We start from the raw sequence: 17,856 nt of genomic DNA on the forward strand, positions 1-17,856 counted from the left end.
CCTCCACAGTTGGTAAATGGCAGCAGCAAGTAGCATCCTGTAAACTTCTCGACTACTTTTTTCCTTAGATATGATGTAGCCCATGATAGTTCAAATTCCCACTCTCCAGGCACCCGAGATATTCCAAACCAGTAGAGAAGTTTCTTCCACGCATGAGCAGATACTGAGCAAGCAATTAAGAGGTGAGAGTGGCTTCAACAGCCATAGTACACAAAGGGAAGCTACGATCCACAACCATCCCCCCATTTTATCCCTGATGTATAATTTGTGCAAAGCAGTTAATCTCAAGATGAATATCCATATAGGTGAACTGATGTTGTTGCACACCAACCTTCTCCATTCAACCTTCTGAAAGTTCCCCCGGAGCTTTAACTTAACCTGTTTGACTGAGAAATACTCCACCCCCTTTAATTCAGTCATGCTACCCCAGTTTCTCCCACATACAAAATCAAATGGGATTCATCATACCACTCTCCGACCAATTCAAAACTAATCTAGCCTCATGTTGGAAAGGTTTTGTGGCAATATTTACCCAACTTTCTCGCTAAGCAAAAACTTGGATACAAGAGATTTATTTCCACCAAAACCAAAAGCATCAGTGTGCAAGTATCCTCAGCGAAAACAGATAGATAGGGAAGAGTCTGCATATCTAACTTATCCAATAGTGCATAATTTTGAAAATTTGATTGCATACCGAATTCAACATGGAAAGGGTGTTGATCTTACAACAAAACAATAATCATCAATTATGATGAGCCAGTTGATGTTGGGGGCATATAAAAAGAAAAACGTATTCATGCAATAATTTTCTTTTCAAACAATGGTGGTTTTGGGTCAGCCGGATGCACACCTTAACTAATTCACTATGCACTTGCTACCTCTCACCACACTTACCAAGTACCTCAATCTGCCAAGACTTGGGCAGATGGGAAGAAGTCAGCTAGTGTCCTATATGTATCCCAATACCTCAACCAACCAAAAGCGCCATGGAATACTACTATAAAAAAGATGATGATTACCAATTGAAATGATGTGGAAGGATATCCTAGTTGAAAAACAAAAAGGATAGTCAACCTGATGATCATTTCAGAAATGCTGCAATCATGCAAGATACTCCAACAAATGAAGGCTTTACCTTTTAGGTATATTATTAGAGTTTCTTCACTCAGCTGAACTATCACCTTGAATACATCAAAATATTACACCTTGTTGGCATCAAACCAACATTTATCCCCGTGAAAGTCTATGGAGAAGAGGTTGTGATTCCAAGCATGCTACTTTTATCATTTCAAACGTTTCAATGATTTTTACTAGCATGGAGATTTTGTTGTTTGTATAAACTATAACGAGCTGTTTTATACTAGTTAGAGACTTGTAATATCTATATGGATGCAATATGATGTCTCAGGGAATCTCATCAGTTCGAGAACTCCTAGTTTGCCTTTAACTGGAGCTTGACGGAGCTGAATGGATAGGAAGTGGGTGCATGGTTTGATTAGTCAAGTAACAGAACAAAAAGTTGGCATTCTGTAGATGCTACATAATTCATACATTCAATTTAATTTCCCCTGCTGTTGCAATCACCTGATAGAATTAGGCATAAGTGTTCCCTTTAGCAATTCTTTTGAACAATTCATACCATATAACAGTAAATTAAAAGACCTTAGAAGTGAAAAATTAAGATATCTGAAGATAAAAGGCTTCAAATTTAACACTCCAGGTCAAGATGAAGTCTCCAAAATCCCAAATTATAAAATCTATAAATTCTGCTAATATTGGACATATATATGAAATACAAACTCAGACAGAACAAAAAACTCAACTGTTTCAGCTTTCATCACCAAAGAGGCGGCGAAGACGGGAAGCAAAGGCACCAGTGGGCTCACTAGCAGCTTCAGCAAGTAGACTTTGCTTGATATGGTTCATTCGGTGAACGAGCCCTTCTTGTTCTTCCTTGAGCGCGGCGTTATCCTCCTCGAGGTCGTTTATGCGGTACTTTTGCCCAAGCGATCTCATACTCAGAAGAAGAATTCCTGTCATGGCGAAGAATTGTAAAAAGCTATCTTTCCTCTTCATTGCGTTTGCAAAGAAACCTAACGATCTCTTAGATTTCTGATAACCGCCGGGAACGGCGGAGCTCGATGGTGGTGCAGGGATAGCCATCACGGGAGGTTGACTTCGGCCGGTTTACAAATTCGACCCCGGTCCACCAAACGCCGCCGGTCTTCTGTGCTAGTACTAGTTATTGACTGTATTGGGATAAAATGAAATTTATTATTAGTCCTTTAAGTAAAGTATATGAAGCATTTGGTCCCCAAGGTAAATTTTTATGCCACTTCAGTCTCAAACTAGGAAAATAGTGTTAAAAATGCGGGGAGGACTTTTTATTTTGGCCCTTTTTGTATGCTAAACTATGAGCTCGTACACTTTTGGTACAAAATTCTTTATATTTAAATTTATTTACTTGTATAGTAAACACCAATTCAATCTAAATTGCGTAATGCATTAATACTGATCTCACATTTAATTTCTTTTATTACCATTATCCCCTATTAGTTTTATAAATCTTCTTCTTAGGGCATCTCCAACCCTATACTCAATAAAAAATATCAAGTTCACATTAATTTTTTTTGTTAATCGGTCCACTCCATTAGCTTCTTAGGGCATCTCCAATCCTACACTCTATTTTACTCTTCAAATATAGAGTTTTCTATTTTTTCAGAAAATCAATTTCAACTCAATTCTCTATTTTACTGTCTAAACTATATTTATTTAAATAACACGTCGATGATTTTATTACAATTAATTTTGATTACTAAGAGGTCTTTTGGTATAAAAATTAATAACGCGGGAATTAGTAGTGCAAAAATTAGTAATGTAGGGATTAGTAGTGCATAATTTATTTTTATCAAGTGTTTGGTTCATTATTATTCACCTCATCTTGTGTTTGTATTAAAACTCTATAATAAGTTTCTTTTCATTTATACCCTTAAAATATTAGGTAATTGGATCAAGGTAGTTAATTACCTAACAAAATTATTTTTTATGGCTTCCTAACTAGTTATGAGAGGAACAATTTCATTATCATGTTTGCTATTTTTTCACTTGATTTACTTGAGGATATATAATTGTTATTTTAATAAACTGATCACTCACAAAATGTCATTTTAAGTTTAAAAAGATAAATCATCCACTTTTAAAAATCGAAAAGACAGTCAACAATGGTAAAATTGAATAAACCATCTACATTTACACATAAAAATTGCAAGTTGTAATTTTAATATGTGTGTATGTTTTAAATTCTTCAAAATACAAATAATTAGAAAATTACACACACATATATGTACACACACACATTCGATTAAGATCACAGACGTCATATGCTCACATTTCGAATTAGTATTGATTTGTATTGGATTTATTTAGTAAAAAACAACTCTCTCCAAATAATTTGTAAGCTAATTTATTTAAATAAATTTATTAGTACAAATATAAATCATAAAATCACGAAAATAAACAAAATAGTTAAAATGATTTAAGAGATATTTTTGTTATTATATAAAAAAATTTGTATTGATTTGTACCGGGTTTAGTTGGTAATAAACAACTCTTTCTAAAAAATTTGTAAACTAATTTATTTAAATAAATTTACCAGTATAAATATAAATCATGAAATTAAGAAAATAAACAAAATGATTTGAGGGATATTTTTGCCTTTACATAAACTAATTCAATGTTATTATATCCTCTGTATTACTAATACTTCCAAATGAAAGAAATTAGTAATACATTCTATAATACCATGTGGGAGGTATAACTAATCCATATGCCCAAATTCCTACCAAACATATTACTAAATAATACATTACCTAATACATAAATTATTTCTTTTAATACGGCCTACCAAACGACCCCTACATGTATTGAATTATTTTATAGAGGATTTTTTAAACCATGAAGCAAAGCTACTCTTCCATGTAAGTTAGTGGCAGGGCCGACCCACTTGGATTCACCCGAACCTCTTCGATAAAAAGTTACATTATATATATATATAATTTTTCTATGTTGATGTAAATATATCAATTTTGAACCTTCTTTATAAACAAGAAGTAAGTTGTGCATACTCATATCTACAAATAAGTTTGTGTCACGAGAGATTGATTTATGATGGGTTAAATTCAATGAGTTCAATATTTTATTGATAACAAATTTGATTTTTTTATTATCAAGTTATCGGTTCCTAACGTTTTGAATTCTTTTTTATTTATGAGTAAGTATGTCTATAAATTGATAACCAATAAGTCAAATCGATAAACTTTAAAACTGGACAAAATAAATAATATGTCTAGAATGTGTGTTCTTTTTCATTTTCCTATATTTTATCCTTAATATTATCAAATTATATACATATAGAAAAAAACTATTAGACTTGATCGCATCACTTACATTTTTATTTACATATAAATAGTAAAAATAGAACGAAAAGAAAACACAAAAACAAAACGATTGATAAATAATAGAGAAAGAAATATTATTATTTTCAAAAAAGTGCTTTTATCATATACATATTTGACTAATGAAAGGTTTCCTTTTATTTGGAAAATGATGTCATTGTTGTGTATATTTGATTCATTAATCAACTATTACATAATCAAGATTTCATCAATGACGAAATAAAAATTATTTTGTAACATTCAATGCCAACTCATGTACTTTAGCTTTATATATATGCATGTTTATCGACAAATATAGCAGTATAAAAGAATGTTATATAGATTTGTTCAATGCATATAAGTTGGTCATAAAATCGCAATAATATACGTGAATAAATAATAATATTATGTTAATATACAATAAAAAGACAGCTTGACAATTCAATAACATTCTTTTTTTGTTCATATAATATTTCAAATTAATTCTTAGTACTAAAAAATAAAAATTTCAATGACTATTTAATTATAAAATTCAATTTGTTGAATCAATAATATATTCAACAAATCAAAAATTCATTATTTAATACTTAGTAATATATCTTTTATACGCTACTTATTTATTAAATAGTATCATATGATATTTGATATTGCTTACGATATAATTTGATAAACTTAAATTTATGTGTTTAATAAATAAATTAATTAGAAGTAATATTTTTTAAAAAAATGAAAAATTGAAATTCAATTATCATTTAACTCGAGCAAAACCAATACTGTCTTATATAGAATGAAATGATATAGGATATATTTATCTTAAATTTCTCAAAACAAACATTATCTCGAATTAATTTTTAATATACTTTTTTTTTTGAAAAGCAAACAGGCAAGAACATCAATGTTGACTTTAAAGTGGACTCGATTCGATTGTGGTGACCCGGATACCCATAAACCCATCTCCGTTTCAGCTGGAGCTCTGGTGGCGTCGCGGCTACAAGCCGGATAAATAAATTCTAGATCCTTCTGGAATGTTATAACGAGCTGGCAAATATTAGATTCGACCCGATTTCCCCTCCGGTTCACATTTCGTCATTCAGCTAAATCTCTGGCCAAAGTTGACGCCATTCACTCTCCTTTGCTCCTTCCGATCTCAATCTCCGGTGAACTCCTGCGTGTAAGTTTCCGTCGTTATCTCTCCGGTAGAATCATGCTATGAATTTTAATCTGTTGAAAATCAATCGTAAATTAGGTTAAAAATGTTTTTATGTTGTTTGATTCGTATGAATAGAATTATACATTTAATCCTCTCTTGTTTCCATGATGTCTACAAAGTTTTGATGGTTACTAGTCAGTTTTGCCGCCAGTTTCCTCAACATTTTATCCAAGAAAATGAGGGGAAAAAGATTAAGATGTGATACATATCAATCATCTTTCAGATTTTTGTGGCTTTTCATTTTGGTGAAGTAAGTAGATTCATTTAAAGGCATCAAGAAGATGCAAGCTTAACAAGGATAGCTCAGTTAAGCTCACAACATTAAGGATCTGTAGCTTCCGTCGAAATCTTGCTAGTAGGTTTCCGTTGTATATCTCTCCGGCTGTTACGATTTTTAATCGTAAATTAGGTTAAAATGCTTTGTATAGTTTGATTCGTATGAATGTTCCAATCTCAATTTTGTGTATTCATTTCTTGCTGTTATTGCTTTACAAGCTTATGTAAGCTCTTGTTTGCGTGTTGTGTACAAAGGTTTGAATTTTGATGTCAGTTTCCTCAAATTTTTTTATCAAAGAAAATGAAAAAAGATAAAAGATCAAGGCAATACAAATCTTGCCGAATTTAAAGCTTTGGCTGTTGTTGACCTTATGTGTAGTATCATTGAGGGTTAGAAGTTTGATTCCATTTTTGGATTTGAATTACTGAAATCTCATGTGCTTTCATGTTTTCTTGACATATACAAAGTTTTGATGGTTACTAGTCAGTATTTGCGTCGGTTCCCTCAATATTTTATCCAAGAGAATGAGGGGAAAAAAAGATTAAGGCAATACATATCAATCATCTTTCAGTTTTTTGCTGAACTTCTCTTTTTTGATGAAGTAAGTAGAATCATTAAAGGCATCAAGAAGATGCAAGCTTTACAAGGATAGCTTAGTCGAGCTCACAAAAACAAGGATTTGTAGCTTCTTCCTAAACTATAGAGCTAAGAATATCCAAGAAGAGTTCTAAATTATTTACAAGGGTCAATCTGGATCAGCTGAAAAGGCTAACTACACATCTGCTTCTCAAAAGTTTTGTAGAAGTTGAAATTCCATCAAAACATTGTTTCTTCCGTTTGTCCATAAACACCAAAAGAGAGCACCAGGATCATCACCCAAATAGTCTTGATGGCTTTGTCAACTTCCCAAGAACTCCAACTTTCAAGAGCATCCCTATTAGAGAAAGGCATGACCCATAAAACAGCAAAACTATTTCAAAGGTCTGATGCAATCGAGCAGTGCAGTAGCTAGTGGTGGACGCTTTCTGTGTGCTTGTGGCTGAAGTAGCATCAGATGGCTAGCTGGAATTTCTTTTTTGGGGAGATTATTCTGTGTGATACTTTTTTTACTGAACTTAAAGCTCTAGCTTCTGTATGACCTTACGTGTAGTGTCATTGAGGATTAGAACTTTGATTCAACTTTTGGATTTGAGATACTGGAATTTCATATGTATTGCGACCTAGCCAATGGAAGCTGTATTCATATTTATCACTTGGTCTTAGGCTTGATTCTGGGAACTGCTGTCCCATCACCATTTAGATATTGCAATTCCTCATAGCAGATCACTTATAAGATCAACAGGGCAGGTTCCATGGACTAAAAGATATTGTAGGAGCTCACAACGGTCCATTTGTAGGTTAGGCTATCTAGCCTGTAAACCATTGTTTAGATATGTCAATAACTCATAAATGAAGCCCCAGCTGAGACATAAATGTTGAACATTTACTTATAAAAAGATAAAAGTTGAACATTTAGAGATCATATAGAAAGTACCATTTCAAATGATTGTATTATGAATTTACTTGTCTTTGTTAAAGATCCATTGTTTCGTCTCTTGAGAAGCAATAAAAACAAGATTAAAGGAAACAAGTGCTAACAGTATTGAAAAGGAAAGCATAACTAAAGAAATTGCGTAATTTCTCTCTCAAAAAAGAAATTGCCGGCCATGGTTATAAATTGCAAACTTAAGCTGTATGGGCACATCATATGGTGTACCCTAGTTTCCAAACACAATTGGCATGTAGGATAAGATTTCACTGTCTTATGACCTGAATAAATTAATGTATAATATCTGCTGCTTTTTTCTTGACCTGTGAGAGTGAAAGTTGCGTTCAAGGGATTGCCTGGCCTTCACTGAAGTCCAAAACCAATTACAAATATGCTGACAGTTGAGCTATAGAAAAGTGTGTATGAAGTTACAACAATCAGTATGTTCTCTTAAAAAGCTATTGGTAAATGCCAAGAGAATCCCCATCTTCTATGGGTTTGGTTGAACAACAAAGGTTGTGAAATGTGGAATGCAAAATGTGCCAAGTTTTATATTTAAGTGGAGAAGAGCAGATGTACAAGCCCATTATCCCCAAATTTCTCGGTCACAAAAAAAAAAATTAACAATAGAGTCTACAGACAATGCCACTATATTTATTTCATTAGTCCTTTGTTTGTGGTTCTGTGCAATTCTACATATTTACTTGCCACAACTATGCCAACATTAACTTGACATGAGTGAAACAAGGATGCATCTTAAAAATTCAAGTGTTGTCTGCAATCAAAGGCAGAGTGGATTTTTAGATTTGAATGGAAACAAAATTATTCTTTTTAAAACATAATACATTTGAATGGAAATAAATGTTGGAGGAGGGAATGGGAGGGGGTGAGAGAAAAGTTGGTTAGTGGATTTTTCTTTTTTGACATGATCTCATGTAGGTTGAGGATTGATGTGCATCTCGGGTTTATGATTTTCCGGGCTTCAACGTTCCCTTGTTGCTGGCTTTACATCACTGATATTCTTACAGTACCTACAAAAAAAGATTTGGGCTTCACCTTGGTATTAAAGGATGTGCAAAACAATTCTTCTTTTCATTCATGATTTTGCCATCCTTGGTCATTTTTATATTATTCCAAATGGATTCGTTTCTAAATTGTTCGAGTTTTAGTTTATTTTGCTTCTTTTTTGAGGTGGGTGGGGGGTGAGGGTGCATGTGGGAGGGTAAGGTTTTTTTTTGCTGCTAATTATGCTTTGTTGAATATTCTATCTTTGCTGCTCATGAATCTATATGTGTGATTTGTGTATTGTTAACTTCTCAAAAAAAAAAAAAAAGAATGAATGATTTGCATATTGACGGGTCTAGGCCTTCATTTAAAATATGTGGGTGGATGGTCTACCTTCCTGCCAAGGAGTTTTGGTTTTGCAGTTGCTCCTTGGTGATAGTTTGTCTCAACTATTTTGCACAGTGCTCTATAAATGCTTACCATCCATCAGAGTTTTCTCTTCAGGTAGTTGTTGTTTCAGCAGAGTTTTCTCTGCAGGTAGTTGTTGTTTCTGAAGTCTTCATGGCTGATCAGCAAGCAGTTGAAGGGTCAAGTACAAGTAATGATTCTGGTGGAAGTTCTGAATCAACCGTGGTTCTCAACATCAAGACCTTAGATTCCCAGACCTATACTTTTAACGTGGATAAGAATGTAAATTTTGTTACTTACTCTGTTTCTGTTGTGGGTTATGCTGAAAAAGAGTATTTACTACCATGCTTGTTCAGTTACATGCAGAGCTTTCTTAAATTTATGCTACTTCTGAAAAGTGATTTTTCCCCCTTTATTCTTGTTAGAAATAATATATTGAAACGTAGAGACCTTTTCTCGAATAAAAACTTATTGATATGAAGTTAAAATGTGGATTTTAGCACTTGGAGTCTTTTATCAATCACGTGCACTGTACTTCTCTGATACATCTCTTATTTGGAACTCATTGTCTACTTTACTTCTCTACCATGTCTCAATCTCAGTTGCAAGTTTCAGCCTTGAAGGACAAACTAGCAAGTCAGATTGGTGTACCTGTTGAGCAGCAGAGACTAATTTTTAGGGGCAAGGTCTTGAAGGATAATCACCTTCTTTCTGAATATTGTATCCTATCAACTGAGGATTTCAAGTTCCCCCCTCATTTTGTCTGCAGTTCGAGCACTCTATGCTGGAAATATTTCTTCTCTTTAAATTTGTTGGTCAGAGTTTTCTGTTAGATGTTTGTATATGTGTGTTTAGCTCCTTACATCTCTATTGAGGTAATTTCCAGGATTTCATCATTTCACATAAGCTTGTCCTACCTTTTCTGTTTCAAAACTGATAGCTGATTTTTAAATGCTTTGAAATTTTCTGAACTGATTCAGAAAGAAGCTCTAACTTGTGGTCATTGAGGGTGAAGTACACTGGAGTTCATGAGAATATACAAGTTTTGAACATAATTTGAAGTAGTTTTTCTTTAAACTGAAAACCCCTTCAAGTGAGATTACACAACTGCCACAAACCTGAACTGGGTCATAGTTTGAAACTCAGTTGATAATGAGCTCTCCCTCTACTCTCCGCTTAAATATTAGGCTTATTGTCTGCGGAAGGCCTCAAACGCATGACATATGCCTTATGTAGAAACCAAGAGTTGGGATGAATATAATGGAGAATTAGGTCTCTGTCTGCTTGTAATATTAATCTCCAGAGGGTAATACTTGTTGACTTTTGGTAATGCCACAAACCTAAATACCTCAAGATATCATATGCAACAAACCTAAATACCTCTAGATATCATATCTCGCTGATCCTTTACCCTGGTCATCTAGAAGGGTGTCCATGTTGGTTAGTAAGCTCAGTGAGTTGTTTCCAACTAACAAATGGATTGGTTTCTCACCTCTTAAGTCCTATCATGTCTATGATTAATTTTAGAGAGTTATCTTTGACCACCACATTAGTTGATACTTAAATGTTTTGTTTATACAACTTCACATGATTAGATGTAATATTTTCGCAAAAAATGGAGCCTCTTTCATCTTCAACTTTTGGGTTTCTTGCCAAAGCTTAACTCTTTCCAGATGTGGAAAATGGGGACACACTACATTTAGTGCTGAGGCAGTCTCAATTGCAAGCTCCATCAGGTGGTAGCAGTGGCGAAGCTACTACTAACAATGTTAACAGAGGTAAAGGCTTCGTGATCTGAAATTTAGGCTCTCAGGTCATTTGGCTGATTTGTTAGTCAGAGGTGTAACAAAAAAGAGGTAACGAACAATTTATTATCTTTGAGTATCACAGGACAAGAGCCTCAACCCACTGCTGGTGGCTCACGGAATCGTATCGGGCAGATTTCACACAGTGTTGTCCTTGGAACTTTTAATGTTGGAGATCCGGGGGAAGGACTTGTGCCTGATCTTAATCGGGTGGGTTGCATAGAAGTTGCAAGATTTTTTAATCACTGTTATTTGAGTTGATTTGGGAGAATCTTATAGCAGAAAAATATCCAACTTTATAGGTTATTGGGGCAGTTTTGAACACTGTAGGGATCGGGAACATGACCGGTGGACAGCTTCCTGGTGTGCAGGTTTTTTTCCCACCTTTTTATCTTATGTTTCGGATCTCTTAGGTTCACCTGCTACCTTTATATTTTACTGGAATTTCTCTCTATTGTGTCATTTGTGCGATGAGCCCTTTCAAGTTTCAAAGTTACAGGACTTTCACTTATATGGGACCTTTAATTTCACTTATGTTCACCTAGCAAGGTGCTGAGGAATTTCATTTACCATTGTTCATTGCTTCCTCGCTTATCTTTGCTTGGGGGGTTGGTTTGTGAACAGGCCAGCACTCCAGCTCCTCGCCCTCAAGGAAATGAGAGTTTAAGTCAGTCAGGAAGTCAGCAATCTGGGCAGGCATTTTCTGGTCAATCTTTGCCGCAAGTAGTGCAAATTCCTCTGGGGGCAGCAATAGCTGTCCCCTCAATTAATTTGGTAGAATGTCTTTCAGATATTATGTTTTTTCTGTCTCATGTTTTTCATGGCCATGTTTGATTCATTTATTTTTTTCTTTTTCATGTTGAAGCCCCTTTTGGATTCCTTGATCACGCTTTCTGAATTCATGGACGGGATGGAGCATGTATTCTCACAGAATGGTGGGGATTTTTATTGTTTTTGCTTTTTCTCTTCTGGTAAATGGATCTCTGAAAGACTTCGCATTCTCTTACCTCAGGTTACCCGCCGAACCAGTCACCTAATAATGCGGGAGATCCACCTGCAGTACAGTTGCCTACACATGATCGTGGCTTATCGAGTCCAGAAGTGTTGAGCCTTGCGCTGCGTCAGGCAGAGCGTCTTTTTGGTGGTCAAGTTATTGCAGCATTATCTGTATGTACCATGACCATAATATCTCTTTTTTTGGTATTAAACTGTGAAACACTACCATTGAAATCAAATATTTGATACACCTAAAGAACCTCTTGAGCCTTAACCATCTTCTAGGAAGGGAGTGTTAAGACAACTAGATCTCCAATCACAAGTAAAATAAACTAGTTACCTAAACCTTAAATCAAAATTTAACTCTATGAGCTCTCTTTGAACATTGTAACTATCCAATCCTCTCTCTGATCTCTTCTTGTATCTGTGGCAAAAGTACTATTAACAATTGTTTGCTTCAACAGCTTCCTCTTTCTTACTTGCCATGTGTAGTATATCATTGCTCCCCATATAGCAGAAATTGTTTGCAGTGCCTTCCTTTGATCCATAAAATGATCTCCTTTATGATTAAGGTTCTACCCCATTCCTCTTTCCTTTCCCTCTAGTATCTTCATGGTTCTAGTGTTACTGTTAAGAAATAAACTGGCAAGAAGCATCTTTGACTATCATTGATAGCAACATGTACTGTGTAATGGACATATTTTAGCTAATCTGGGCACACCGTATCTTGGCGAAGTGTCTAGCTTGAGCTTTTCAGTCTTGCAATTTTGCTCAGAGCTTGACCAGTTTTACTGGAGACCGCCTTTATTTTGTTAAAATCAAAGCCCTTGAAGGAAAATGACTATTTTTTGGCATGAAAAGACCAAAGTTCAAAACCTTTAAATCTTTATCAACGAAAGAAGGAGGGGGGGGGGGTTGGGATGAAGTGTAATATCTTGAATTCTAGCTTCCTCAACTGTATTACAATATACCTACATGTTATCATCCCCTTAATGATTTTCTTGAAATTGTGATTAGGAGTCCTAACACATTGGTATAGGAATCACTGAAGACAAATGACCCTTGAAGGGAAGCCCATAAATTACTATTTATCTGGTCTAGTTACATGGTTTTAGATGGGAGGTGAAGGTTTGATTAGTTAAAATCACTTGGGAAGATGAAAAGAAATTACAGAGATGAGAAGATTGAGAGGAGGCTTTGTAGGGGAGAGACGTAGAACCTGTTCCGAGGCAACCTCCTCTGTTTTGTCCATGTTGATATATTTCATTTAAGGAGGATATGTTCGTTTAGGATAAGTTCTACAAGGCCCCAGAGAACGACCTTCTTGATGCTTGTGAATTTCCCTTTGATAAATCACAGGCCGAAGACTAGTTCCAAGTTTTCACGAGGAACCCCTTAATATAACAGAGGGACAATGAGGAGAAGAGGGTATGGGTAGGTTAGAAGAGTGTTGCTGGTTTCCAGATCTTCCGGTTAGACTCTTTCTTATACAGAAGGGATATAGAAGGGTTGATCCTATCCATGCATATAAATGCAGGTATACAAACTTCCTCAGTTTTGGCAGGTTGAACGCTGCTCAATATCTTCTGGCTGCCAAGTCTCACTCAAACTGCTTGCAAGTTGGCTAGCTATCATATATTCACACTGAGACCAAACTTGCATTGTATTTGTTTATTCTTGATGTGATAGTAAAGTATCAGTCCTCTGTGGTTTGATGGTATGGATCCATCTTCTCTGACTGTTCTTTTCATGGGAAAATGGAATTGCTGTGCTCCGTCTGTGTTGGAGCACTTCTTGACAACATTCCGGAGCTTTGATGATACCATGTCTTGGCTCAGTAAGTGATTTACTTTGACATAGTGCGGGAATATATCATACAGTACTCAGGCATATCAGAGGTACAACAGCTTTCTTGTGCTCACCCCTTGCAAAACTGTACAACAGTATGATGTTCGCCAGTCTTCCACTGCAACAGTATTCATGCACAGGGCCATATATATTGCTCTTATTCTTTATAAGAACCAACTTGACGGCACAAAATAACGTTGGTCCACTTGCGACACCAAACAGTGAAATCTTATAGCATTAGATGCAATGCATGTGCATCCTTACTCCTGCATTGCTTAGGAGAGTTCCCTTACCTTCTGGCTCTGATGGACTCCCTACAGTTGCTTTATGTATCACTGATAAGATATCATAAATAATTATTGCTAAAGATATGGTTCCTAGAATTGATACATTATTCCCTTTCTGCTCTAACTCACTGATGATTGCCGAACTTTTTTTACTTTCTTTTGTTGTCAACTTGCTCTTATCAAGCCGTCCAAAAAGTCAGTTGTATGACAATTCCTTCAGCAAAGTTGTTCCCTCTTTCTTTTTGTTTTTTGATTTTGTTTGTTAATCTTCTGCCACTTTGTAGCACTTTGCAGGGCGGTTGGAACAAGGAAGAGTCTCCAGTGATCCTGCATTAAGGGGACAGGTGCAGACAGAGTCTGTGCTAATTGGTCAAGTTATGCAACATTTAGGTGCCCTTCTATTAGAGCTTGGAAGGACGATATTGACTCTCAGAATGGGACAATCACCTGTATGACTTTTCCCTTCTCTTATTGGTGTTTAAGCATTTTCTATTAGTGTTTCTCTTACAATTATTAAGCTGATATTTGCAGGCTGAATCTTCAGTAAATGCTGGTCCTGCAGTTTACATATCTTCCACCGGGCCGAACCCCATAATGGTTCAGGTTTGTTTGACAGATAAAAGTAGAGGGACTAGGCTAGGATTGCAATCTGAAAAATAGGTAGATGCTAGCTCCTTCTTTTTTTCTCATGACTTGTTGCTCTTCCTTGATGTAGCCTTTCCCCCTTCAAACCAGTTCACTCTTCGGTAACTCAGCTGCTGTTCCACCTAACCCCGGTACCTTTGGCGCTCTTGGGATTGGTAATGCCCCAAGGCATGTCAATATTCATATACATGCAGGTACGAAAAATATGCTAGTACATTATTCTGTATTTCGCTTATTGTTTTTCCTTATTTTCTTGTGGAGCATTGCAATAATTGGGAAGTAATGTAGTAACCTTTCTAACAATGGGTGCTTTTAGCGCCTATTACTTCTGCAGTTGGTGCTAGGGCGGCCAATGGAGATGGAGCACACGGTGAACGTGGTAATGGAACTGATTCTGGCCAAACAAGGGTTCTGCCTGTTGGAAATATAATGGCTACAGCTGTGGCACCAAGGCCTGCTGTTATCTCAGTCTCTAGTATGCCACAGCCTGGTATAGCGCCACAGATTTATGTCCTAAAATAATCTATTATCATATCTGAACTTTTTGCAGACTGAGAGCTTCTTGTTAACACGTGTAACGTCTGTACTTTTTAATTCGCTGATGATGATACAATACGGCGATATACTTTCTGAAGTGCTTTTTCTGTATCATGAAGGCCAATCAGATGGCCCAAGTGGCCAAGAGCGCTCTACTGCGTCTGGTGCTGAGAATGATACTGTTAGCACTCAACTAGATGAGACATCTGCAAGTGGGATGACTGTGCCTGAGCCTCTACCAGCACACAGTGTTCCCGGGAGAGAGGATAAAATGGTCAGTGCCAATAAAATGATTCCATGACCTATCTTTTTACCTCTAGTTTGACATTCTAGACCTAATTAAACTTGTAAATGCCAGAGTGTAGGTCAATCAAGCGAAATGTCTCATAGTAAGCCAGAAGCTTCAGCCAGTGTAGGAAGAGCTCAAAGGTCTAGTCAGGAGTTAGGTAGTCCTGATGAATCCTCATCTGTGCCCCTTGGATTAGGGCTCGGAGGTTTGCAGCCTAAGGTAAGCAAGCTGTTTTGATGCTGCTTCCCAGATATATCTTTGATTATTAGATTTGCTGAAAGATGGAGTGGTAATAGAGTACCTTCCTTTTTTATTTCCAAATGTAGTGGGCTTTTTAGAAGGACATGTGCTAAGGAGTCATTTTCTGTTGGTACTAAATGAAATGATTTTGTCTGTGACATGTGATAAGGAGTCATTTTCTGTTGGTACAAAATGAAATGATTTTGTCTGCTGAGTTTTGTAGTGTTCATGTACCATTAAATGGTAGGTCAAATTTACTGTTTTACTTTCTTGAGTGCTCAATTTGTTTGTCCTTTTGTCTTGCCAATTGCTCATTCACCTTGCATTAGCATTCCCGCCCCTAAAGAGATTTTGGAAATTGAATTTTATAAGTAGTGATAAATAAGCTCCCCCTCCCTACGAGACTTATAGTCTAATGGTAAGACCGCAGCATATAATGTGTGGGTTTAAGCGCACATAACATGTTTGACAATAGCCTGGTAATTAAGCGGAGAAGGGTAGAGGGATATGCCCTTTCATTGTGTTTCAAACAGTACACTAATGGCCCTTGGGATTTCTCAGGGTTGGGTCAGTGAGTTTTAATTTCTTCTGCTGCCTTGTTTATCTTTTTCTTAACAGTGTCGAAAGAAATTGAGAGCTGGTTACTGCCCTTGTAATGATTTTTCCCTAAATCCTAAGCTACTATGTTGAATTAGTGTCTATGGTGGTTTGTCAGTTTGGTGCAATGTTATTGTTGATCTCATAACTGAAGAAAAAGTCAGATTTGTGAATGTTCCTTGGAATTGTTTTAACCTTTCACGTAGTGAACTTTCTGTTCCTTGTACTGCTTTTCCAACTTTTGGTCCTGGACTTGACATTCTTATTTCTATTGGTGGATCTGCAAATTAGAAACGAACTAAGCAATCTGTAGCTCATGGAATTAATGCTGATGGTTCAAGTAGCAGCAATCCAAATGAACTACCTCAAAGAGATGAGCGTCAATTTTTGCAGTCTCTTGCAGCGCTTGCAGCCAGGGGAAATGAGCCTGCTATGCCTTCAATGACACACTTAGATAGGGGAGTTATGGGGACTATTGGCTCGGGAAACCGAAATGTTGATGGCCAGTCAGAGATAGCAGATGCAATGTCTAGTGTCCTTCAGAGTCCTGCTTTAAATGGTTTGTTGAGTGGGGTTTCACAACAAACTGGGGCTGGCTCTCCGGATCTCTTGAGGAATATGATGCAGCAATTCACTCAAAGTCCAGCAATGATGAACACTGTAAGTCAGATTGCGCAGCAGATTGACACCCAGGATCTTGGAAGCATGTTTTCCGGGCAAGGTGGTGGTATGGACTTGTCTAGGATGTTTCAGCAAATGATGCCAATTGTGTCTCAAGCTCTTGGTGGCATCTCAGGTGTGCCTCAACGAATTCCTAATATTGCACAGAGGCTTGGTGAGAATACTGCAGTAAGAGGGGCAACACCAACCACTGAAAACGTTCAGGTTTGTTCCTGTTAGCTATTTATTTTGTTAGAATGATGTATTTACAAAATTTAAGTTTTATGTATCAATTGCAATCTTTTCAGATTGATCTTCATGAGGTTGCCCAAGAAATCGAGAACAATAGTCCACCTGTAGAGATTCTTCGTTCTTTGGTTCAAAGTACAGAATCTTTGCATCACCATGGAAGTAGCGATCTAAGTCTGGCTGATGAACTATCCAGTGAAGAGAACCTAGCCGACGTGAGTAGCTGGATTTGTGATTTGAGTTTGGTGTTTGTTAAGGGTATGCATGGGTCTTATGTTTCATTCTCATTCCTGCAGGAATTCATGCAGATGCTGCGTAATGATGTTTCTCAGCGATTCAAGGATAAAGAGGGCAAATAGGGAATATACTTAATTTTTCTTCTCATTTTCTGATATTATTTCTAAAGAATGTCATCATTTTGGGTTCTCAATTAGACAGACAGAGACAGCTGATGTGGGGGGAAACCATTATTATACTATTCCCGTGTGTATATGTACATACCTATGGAATAGTTAATCCAGTGGATGGGAACTGTATTTTCTATGTTTAATCAAAACAATGGTACCATTTTATTCTATCAATGTGGGTTTCTATAACAACAAAATCACAGTAATCCTTCAAGTGGAACCTTACTCCTACGGTAGAGATGTGGGTATTGTTTGATGCATGATTGGTTCTCTCCTCCATCACTAAACAATTCAAGTGGGTATCTGTAGTACCCAATTGGTGGTATAACAACATATTTAATTTAGTGTAATTCCTCTTGAACCTCAATCTCACTCCGCCAATACCTGAAACTGATATAAACTGTATTCAATATCTGGCCTCTTAATCTTTTTAAC

General features: G+C 36.3%; 2 protein-coding genes across 6 annotated transcripts; one reads left to right on the plus strand and one right to left on the minus strand.

Annotated features, from left to right (window-relative positions):
• Positions 1 to 1,670: 1,670 nt before the first annotated feature.
• Positions 1,671 to 2,248, minus strand: LOC101252388 (uncharacterized). The gene has a single exon (XM_004238359.5). The coding sequence runs from the start codon at positions 2,161 to 2,163 to the stop codon at positions 1,828 to 1,830; it is 336 nt and encodes a 111-aa protein (XP_004238407.1). The 5' UTR covers positions 2,164 to 2,248; the 3' UTR covers positions 1,671 to 1,827.
• A 3,092-nt stretch (positions 2,249 to 5,340) lies between these two features.
• LOC101252683 (ubiquitin-like domain-containing protein CIP73) lies at positions 5,341 to 17,595 on the plus strand. Of its 5 annotated transcripts, none has more exons than XM_004238360.5 (18): positions 5,341 to 5,604; positions 8,991 to 9,143; positions 9,464 to 9,581; positions 10,535 to 10,639; positions 10,752 to 10,876; positions 10,969 to 11,037; positions 11,291 to 11,440; positions 11,532 to 11,601; positions 11,679 to 11,833; positions 14,082 to 14,246; positions 14,329 to 14,400; positions 14,513 to 14,636; positions 14,777 to 14,932; positions 15,099 to 15,253; positions 15,338 to 15,487; positions 16,397 to 16,990; positions 17,074 to 17,229; positions 17,311 to 17,595. In XM_004238360.5, the coding sequence occupies exons 2-18, from the start codon at positions 9,015 to 9,017 to the stop codon at positions 17,371 to 17,373; spliced, it is 2,556 nt and encodes an 851-aa protein (XP_004238408.1). In that variant the 5' UTR covers positions 5,341 to 5,604; positions 8,991 to 9,014; the 3' UTR covers positions 17,374 to 17,595. The 5 variants fall into 5 exon arrangements, with proteins under 5 accessions (XP_004238408.1, XP_069152612.1, XP_010320450.1 ...); XM_010322148.4 differs by having other exon boundaries at positions 5,374 to 5,604; positions 8,958 to 9,143; positions 14,759 to 14,932; XM_010322147.4 differs by having other exon boundaries at positions 5,374 to 5,604; positions 14,759 to 14,932.
• Positions 17,596 to 17,856: the final 261 nt, after the last annotated feature.

This window comes from Solanum lycopersicum, chromosome 4 (genome assembly GCF_036512215.1).
Source record: "Solanum lycopersicum chromosome 4, SLM_r2.1".
Taxonomy (NCBI): Eukaryota; Viridiplantae; Streptophyta; class Magnoliopsida; order Solanales; family Solanaceae; genus Solanum; species Solanum lycopersicum.